Source organism: Melanostigma gelatinosum (genome assembly GCF_949748355.1).
Source record: "Melanostigma gelatinosum genome assembly, chromosome: 16".
Classification (NCBI taxonomy): domain Eukaryota; kingdom Metazoa; phylum Chordata; class Actinopteri; order Perciformes; family Zoarcidae; genus Melanostigma; species Melanostigma gelatinosum.
This window is the reverse complement of record NC_136649.1, coordinates 3,723,516-3,731,946: the sequence shown is the minus strand read 5'-3', so window position 1 is coordinate 3,731,946 and position 8,431 is coordinate 3,723,516. Positions and strand designations below refer to the sequence as shown.

General features: G+C 42.4%; 1 protein-coding gene across 1 annotated transcript; it reads left to right on the top strand.

Annotated features, from left to right (window-relative positions):
- Positions 1 to 341: 341 nt before the first annotated feature.
- atp6v1c2 (ATPase H+ transporting V1 subunit C2) lies at positions 342 to 7,779 on the top strand (the record flags this gene model as incomplete). The annotated part of the gene is made up of 13 exons (XM_079286093.1): positions 342 to 470; positions 1,296 to 1,363; positions 1,917 to 2,002; positions 2,203 to 2,265; positions 2,461 to 2,555; positions 3,627 to 3,709; positions 3,786 to 3,881; positions 3,988 to 4,056; positions 6,659 to 6,751; positions 6,844 to 6,931; positions 7,017 to 7,114; positions 7,196 to 7,325; positions 7,690 to 7,779. 13 exons carry the CDS (start codon positions 342 to 344, stop codon positions 7,777 to 7,779), a joined length of 1,188 nt encoding a protein of 395 aa, XP_079142219.1.
- Positions 7,780 to 8,431: the final 652 nt, after the last annotated feature.

The window sequence follows — 8,431 nt, the reverse complement described above, 5'->3', positions numbered from 1 at the left end:
ACGGCCGTGAAGATGACCTGACAGTAAGAATCGTAGCTTTGAAAGCTTGTTTCTTTTCAATTTGTAGTTTCTTTTATTTGACTTCAAGTAGCCTAGACATAGAACAATGGAAACTGGTAATATGATCCCAGGATACTAAGTGTCTTAATGGAAACAGGAAGAGAATAATATCAACAAAATGTTTAAATCTAATTTTACAAAGTCAGCTTAAAGCCTGTATGTTTGTGATATTGGAGTTCATACTGAATGTTTGTTTGCTTTGGGTCAGTCTCTTTGTACCAAACGCCTGCTCTTGTGGGGAAGATTGTGACTGAACCTGTCCATGTGAAGCACTGGGAGTCATGACAGACTTATGGCTGGTTTCTTTCCCTCTGGACAAGACCAGTTTAACCAGTGTTGAGAAACTCAAGCGCACCCTTGCCAAAACCAACCTGGCCTCCAGCTTCAAGTTCTCCATTCCAGATCTCAAGGTGAGGCTGTGTGTCGTCTGTCCTCATGAAGCAGCCGAGTCAACTATAAAGATTAAATACGTAAATTAGGACTGGATGGGGAAGGGTCTCCTTCTTGAGCTGTGAGAGCAGCAGGGTGAAAAACAAAGAGCTAGAGCAGTGGTGAGCGTTAGTTCTGTGTTTATTCTGTGTTTATAGATATCCAGCAGTACAGTGCAGTTGAGGAGGATGATGGTGTTTGGTGTCCTTCTCTGGTGAAGGGAGAAAGGCTCAGGTTGCTCTCTACAGTTTGAGGCAAAATTTCCATCTGACCCATTTCACTCAACGTGATCAACGTTCACCTCGGCTGCCAGGAATCTTAATTAAAGGGGACATAACGTGCTGCATGTTCAGGTTCATGTTTGTGTTTTGTGTTTCTACTCGAACATGTTTACATGCTTTTATGTAAAAAAAAAAAGGCATTATTCTTCTCATACTGTCCGTCTGAATATACTTGTACTCACCCTTCGTCCGAAACGTTCCGTTTTAGCCCTTGTCCCTTTAAGATCCCCTCCCAAACAGCCCAGTCTCCTCTGATTGGCTTGCGAGAAAAATACGCAGCACCATTTTCAAAGGTAGTTTCAAGCCGTGGGAGGAGATACTCAGATGGGGGACTTTTTCATGATATGTCCCCTTTAACAGCAGTTTGTCATTTTAATCAAGGGTTCAAAAACCTTGCAATTTTGGTTTTGAATATGATATGTGCACATCTGAGGGTGAATCTTAAAAGCTAGTGCGTTCGCCATATAAAATCCATGACACATCAGCCACAGTAACACTGACTGTCTGTCTCTGCTGTGAACCCAGGTGGGAATACTGGACAGTCTGTTCAGCGTGTCAGATGATCTCTCCAAGCTCGACACACTGACTGAAAGGTAAAAAAACAAAAGAAGATGAACCAAACTGAATACGTTGATACACACCGAAACCCTTTTTGTCTCAGTGGTCATTACACGTTGTAGTTTAATGTGCAGCTTTGTCCTTAATTAAGACTTGTAACTCTGACCTTGTATGCACCATGAATAATTCATGGTCCGGGGCAGCAGACGCTTAGTTTTCCCTCCTGATTTTAAATTCCTTGTTGGTGCATCTGTAAGTGGGGAAGTCATAGCCTATTTGAGACGTAAAGCTGTAGCCACGTCAGATCAAAGCAGACAGATTTTGTCCCGAAAATTGAACCCAGACTAAGTTATCAGTCGAATCCATTGTTTTCCGAATGTCTCCTCAGCTTGAGGTCTTTACTTGGATAAGTAAAAACATTTGGTTGGACATTAATAGTTCATTGTGGGCCTCAGTGTCAGAATTAGCAGTAAAGTAGATTTCCAGGAAAGGAGCCAACAAATGATTAAACTTGCATCTGAATAAATAACAGACATGATAGTCGAGGCACCTCTGTAACGAAATGTTTTTCCTTGTTTGCCCGGCCAGTGTTATTAAAAAAACCCATCAGTGTATGAGGGAGGTGATGGAGCACAGCGCTGACAAAGTGCAGGAAAATGCCTTAGCCAATGGAGGTGAGTCACACACAAACACACGTGCTGAGGGTTTTTATTGCGTCGTATAACTCATTCAGTAAATGTAGAGAAGCCCCAGTTTACGTGAGAATGAGACTGAGAGCTACTGTATGCCTGTATACACACACACACACACACTGATACCTTTACCTTGCCTCTTAAACAGACTAACCGTGTTTCTGATCACTTTCCCCCATCAGACCACGGCATGAGTCAGTCAGCCGCCGTGTCGCCCCTGAACTCTTACCTCCAGTCTCTGAGGGGTATTTGTTTTGAATCTGCTGGAGTGCAGTGCTACTGTGTGACCCCTTATATAAAGTGTGCCTTCTTGCAGTGCTTTTGCCCTCGTGTTTTATGAACGGCGCTCCTTATTTCACAGATTGGTGGTGTGTGTTTACAATTGCGCATTGTTTTGGATTTCTGGTTAGGTTGTGACTTCTTGTGTATGTGTTTCTCAGTGGACCTGATGAGCTACATGACCAAGTTTCAGTGGGACAAAGCCAAGTATCCCACAGCTCTGCCTCTGTCCAGCCTGGCAGACATCATCAACAAGGTACTGACTCATTAGAAATAAGGATATGCACATGAGGACATGTATAGTTATGATTTATTGTAGTCGTAATCATTTTAAAGGGGTACTCCTGCAATTTATCATTGCATTTCCGCACAGTTGGGAGACGCAAAAGAAACGGTGAAAGTCACAGTGAAATGGAAATCCTGGGGCGTGATGAGTAAACAACACGAAAACGCAAAATACTCTACTGACAAAGCATCAAGAAGTCCTTCTGAGCTGCCTTTGTCAAAGTTAATGGGAGTGATAAAGTTTGTAGTCTTGGTTCGGACTACGCAGCCTCTGTGCTGTTCACTAAAGCGTCTTGAATATGTTCTATCCACACAATGATTGGTCGATGCCTTTATTCGAGGTGCAAAAACAACAGTTTTGTACCAACTAATAGCACAGAGAGAATAAAACGCCTCCGCTGTGTGAAGGCCTTTAGAGCGTCTTTAGCCTCAGCAATGCAATGTATTCATTTGTATTATTTATAACACACCACGGGCACATTTTGTGCCAAATTTGCGATTTGTGATATTAGGCTATGAAACTAAAATGACTTGACTTGAACAATTAACACCGGGCTGCAGGATTACAACTCTGAAAATGCATATAATTGTACTGTGTCTTTTTAAATAAAGAATGGCAAAAATCGAATCAGAGACCAAAACAGTCCGATTTTAAGTCCAAAAACACGGTTCCTACATTTCTAATAATTGAACGTGAAAGCATTACACCCTCTCCGCCTGGTAAACACCCACTTCCCACACACTCCACACCCTCAGTTTGTAACACAGGAGTTATAAATGTATTCAAATTGTGTTGTCTCAAAGTTCAAGTTGAGAGTTATGGGGGCATATGATGAGGTCACAAGGGGTTTTCACAAATCCAGATTAAAAGTGAAATAATGTAATCTAATTTGTGTCATATCTTTGCATCTGCACTTAAGCCGCACATATACAGAGCTATCAAATGATATTAAAGGTATTCAACACAGCATGCGTTCTTATAGCACACCTGTTTTGAGGTAACCACGTGGTCCCCCTTATGTTTACATGTCCCGTGTGTCAGGAGGTGTCCCAGATGGAAGCAGAGTTAAAATCCCGAGCGGCGGCGTACAACAGTGTGAAAAGGAGCCTGGAGCACAGACTGGAGTGAGTGACGTATTTAATAAAAAAAGAGCTTCAATGTGTCAAGTATGAACTGATGAACTGGAATGTGTGTTTCCAGTAGGACTTTGCAAACTCGCAGTCTGGATGACATCGTGAGGAGGGAAGACCTGGTGGTCTCGGAGTACCTCACCACTCTACTGGTCCTGATGAGCAGGTCAGTAACACACTAAACGTTATTCTACCGTCATGTGATAGTACGACGTGAATGTTTGTGTCTCTGTGTGTGTGTGTGTATTCATACATGTGTTTTTTGGTCACAGAGGGAGATACCTGCAGTGGGAGAGGACCTATGAGTCTTTATCAGAGTTTGTGGTTCCACGGTCCAGCAGGTAAGCGGTCTGTATGCACTCTTGGCAGTAAGACAAGCCATTCCACTTGATCCCAGTAGAAGTGGACCAGCAAAGCCCCGAGTGCCTGTTCTCAGCATGCAAAAGGTCAGGCTAAGTACGCACAGGTGTTCCATTACCGGCAGAAAGTAAGAGTCTGTGCAGCTAGGATCACGGCCAAGAAAGGAGATGGGGTTTTTGTCATAAGAAAGTTTGTATTCAATCAACTTTTTAAATATTTCAATGCTTTATGACATCATGCCAGAACCTGGGTACCTTACAAGCAAAATGAAGTACTTTGTAGACTGACATCTATCTTAGAGCAAGAACTGAAAGGCACTGTCAACCCCCAATTTGTCATGGATGAATTGTTAAAGGTTTTTCTTTTCAAACGAAAAAACACTCTTTAAAAAAATAAAAAGAGCCCTGAGTTCCTGTCAGACAACCCTCCAGTCTTTAGAAACGGTGCCTCTGGAAAAAAATGAGGACACTAAAGACTAATGACAAAGCAAACTGGTTCTATTATATATGGACCTTATATGGCACGCTCCTTTTGCTGTTTGTTCCATTTCCAGTTTTATCTTGAAACACACACTTTAAATGACCATAATCAGAAAACTTCAGTTATGGAATCATATAGATCTAAACTCATAAGAAAAACCCCAATTCCAACGCTTTATGACTGTTGCATCAGTCACAAGCCCAGCAGTGACGCATGTGCAGGCTCTTTAAAGAAGGACTATGTGAGGGGGAATGAATGCTCTGATACAATAAGTATTTAAGGTTAAAGTAAATTTAGGGTGAATTATAATGAACAATATTTGTGTTCTTGTAAGAAATTTGAGTAAAAAACTGTAGTTAGTAGATATAATAAAAGTGTTTAATAATTCATAATTAATAATTCATAGTTAGTCATAATCATAAGGGTTTTGAGAATGCATAATTAAGATAAACATAAGCATAAACAGACATGCAGAAGCATGAAACTTCTGCCAAGTGCAGAAGTATAACTTTTATTTTGAAGGATTATTATAGAAGGGATTAAAACGTAACTGACAGTCATTGAATGTGATGATGAACTCAGAGCAAGACAAGTGAATACGCTCCTGGAGGATAGCCAATAGGAATCGGGATAAACGGAGGAGGAGGTGTTTCGAACAGATGTGGGAGGTTTAATTTAAAAGACTTTTTTCCTCGCCCTTGTTCTGTGATGGCTCCCGGACGACAGACGTGTTTACACCGGAGGAGCCGGGTGAGGTTTTTGCAAATGGGGTTTTATTGTTTTAATATGTCATAGGAGTGTACACTCCAATGTATAACTGTAATCGTGCTTACATCAGTGGAATTAAATTCCTTATAATTGTAAACCAGTTTGGGTAGCGTTATTATCGCAGCGTGTGTGTCGACGGCACAAGCCGGCAGCATGGCTCCGGCCTCCCCTTTGTTATGAGGTAAAAATACTACCTTAACATTCTTACTCCCTCAACTTTACATCACGAGAACAGAGCATTAACAAATGAGTTCCCTGGGGAAATATATATTGTATAATATACTTTGTACTATGACAGTTCATCCATTTGTATACACAGTTAAAGGTCCAATGTGTAGGAGTTCGAGCCATCTAGTCGTGAGTTGCAGATCGCAACCAACTGAATACCCTTCCGCTCACTCCTGCCTTTAAAAGAGTGTAGTAACGTGAGCCGCCGAGTGCAAAACCTTGGTAACTCAGTTCACTTTGCTCAGTGGTTGTCCTTGCGATAATAACACGACTTCAGCCAGACGGCGGCTGGCGGTAACACCGTTTTACTGAAGAAGAGCTGGAGCATGGGAATGTCATGAGTTTCAAGTTTCTGCTCATAAACCAAGGTATTGGACAAATATAAATGTTGACCGAATGATTCACATTAATGTCTAATGGCATTAGGAGTGTAACGGTTCACAAAACTCACGGTTTGGTTCGGTACGGTACAGTGGAGCCACGGTTCGGTATGTTTCGGTACAGTAGAAAACTATAAATGCCAGAGAAATGTACTTGATTTTAAAATATATTTATTCATTACAACTAACATCATGAAGTTATTCTTTGACTTTGAACAATGATGGAACTATACCTGAGTGACTCATCTTCTGGGGTGTCTTCTTAGCAACACATCAGCATAAAAAACAAAAACTGCTCCTTCATGTTATGTAGTGTTGTTACTTACATCTTGCTTACATCTTGTATTGTTACTTACATCTTGCAAAAGAGATTTTTCATCTCAATGGGACTACCTGGTTCAATAAAGGTTTTAAAAAATATATATATATTTTTATTTTTCAAACGTATTCAGTTCGTCATGCGTACCGAACCGTGAGCCTCGTACCGAACGGTTCAATATGAATACGCGTACCATTACACCCCTAAATGGCAAGCATGTTAGCATGGCATGTTGGACACTATTTGAGCTTCACAATGCGTGCTATCTAGCCTTTCAACACAGATACAGAATTCCAGTACATCACACTGTTGACTTTATTTCCTCCCTGGTGTCTTTCAGCGTGACCTGTTGCTGCATGGTCTCACGGGGCGCTCTAATATTCTGTCATTATTTCGTGTGACCATCAGGAAGCTGTACGAGGACGGAGAGGGAGGCGTTTTCTCCGTCACACTTTTCAAAAGAGCCGTGTGTGAATTCAAAGCCAAAGCCGAGCAGAGCAAGTAAGCGGGGCTGGATTGCCAGAAAATACCCCATCAAGTCAAAGCTGTGCTGTAGGTGTCAATTACCACCGTGTAGCCTATGATCCATACAGGTTCACAGTGCGCGAGTACAGCTTCGATCTGGAGGCGAAGAAGCAGCAGGAGATGAAGCAGCACAATGTTCACAAGAAGGAGCAATACGTGAGTCCGACTTCGTACATCGTAGAGGTTTTGGTATTTGTGTGCTTGTCATGTGTAATTATGAAAGGCAATGTCTCCTCCATAGGGAATCTTTGTGCGTTGGCTGAAGGTGAATTTCAGTGGGGCGTTTGTTGCCTGGATTCACCTGAAAGCATTGAGGGTGTTTGTGGAATCAGTCCTCAGGTCAGTGCAAGTGGTTTCCTTCCGAATATGGCATGCGATTACTTTCCCTGTGAGTAGACTCATGGGGGTGTCTCCTGCTAGGTATGGAATACCAGTGAGCTACCAGGCTCTAGTGCTGCGCATGGACAAGAAGTGTTCGAAGAAGCTGAACGAACAACTCACCTCCCTGTTCATACACCTGGACCCTACCGCCACCACCTGCAAGACACATGTAAGAGGCCCAATCTACTTTCACTGCTTCAAACTTCGCTTTCAATTCAGTATGTCATTGCTGTGCCGGATGTTCGCTCTCGGCCTCTGGATCCGTGCGTGTTACTCAAGGTCCGCTTACTTTTTCTGTAGCTTTCAACCACATCTCACAGTCTTCATCAGCTAATAGAACTGACACAGGTAAACTAATTGTGGAACTTTCAGTCACATTATGACACCTGAGCCAGAAGAAAGACTGCTAGCAATGCTGGTCGTGTTGTGGTCAAGACCACCCAATCCTGCGTCCCGCGTTCACTTTCCTTGGAGTGCTTTTAAATGGGTCAAGTGGTGTTTTTTGTGTTGCTCTGTCTCCCTCTGCCAAGCAGGCAAGCTGTGACGTCTCAGAACTCTGTCAGCATGAGTACTTCTCCTACATCTGCTACCATATCAACACCAATATGCTGGAGATCAGCTAACAGCCCGCAAAGAGAGAACACAATGACCAAGGAATGAGGGCTCTGTGGACCAGTCAACAGAAAGAAATAAAACACATCCAGGGTCCTTCCGTGAATATCTTGGTTTTCAACATGCCTCATGAGCCAGAAACAACTGTGGAGCTTCCCTTGGACAGCAGTGTACATAATCTTGTCAGATGAGCAGCGCATGGATTTGGGTCTTCTTCACCACATTTTCAGCTGCACGTGGGCTACACTTTGTGACTGTGGAACCATTCTGACCTGCGAGAACATGGACTGTAAATGTTTTCGTGATTAGTGGCGGGGTTACCACAAGTAACCATGGGTGTCGCCAACTCAACCAGCTCTGAAATCTTAAGGATTTAAATATAACATAATGTATCAAAGTAACTTGTACTGAAGAAGATTTCATGATATCATGTGATCATAAATAGCCTATATACTGACGCATCAGAGCGTACGTAGCGTTTGACTCTTGTCAAGCTAGTTTTAAAGGGAACTCCACCAATTTTACACATCAGAGTCTGTTTACAGGTTTTGGGGAGTACAACAGAGTTCTGCAGGGATGATGCAATTTTGGAAGCCAACCCAGAAGTTGGCTGGGTTTTGGATTATTGCAAGAAATAAGCTCTGTGGAAAACAAACGTTGGTG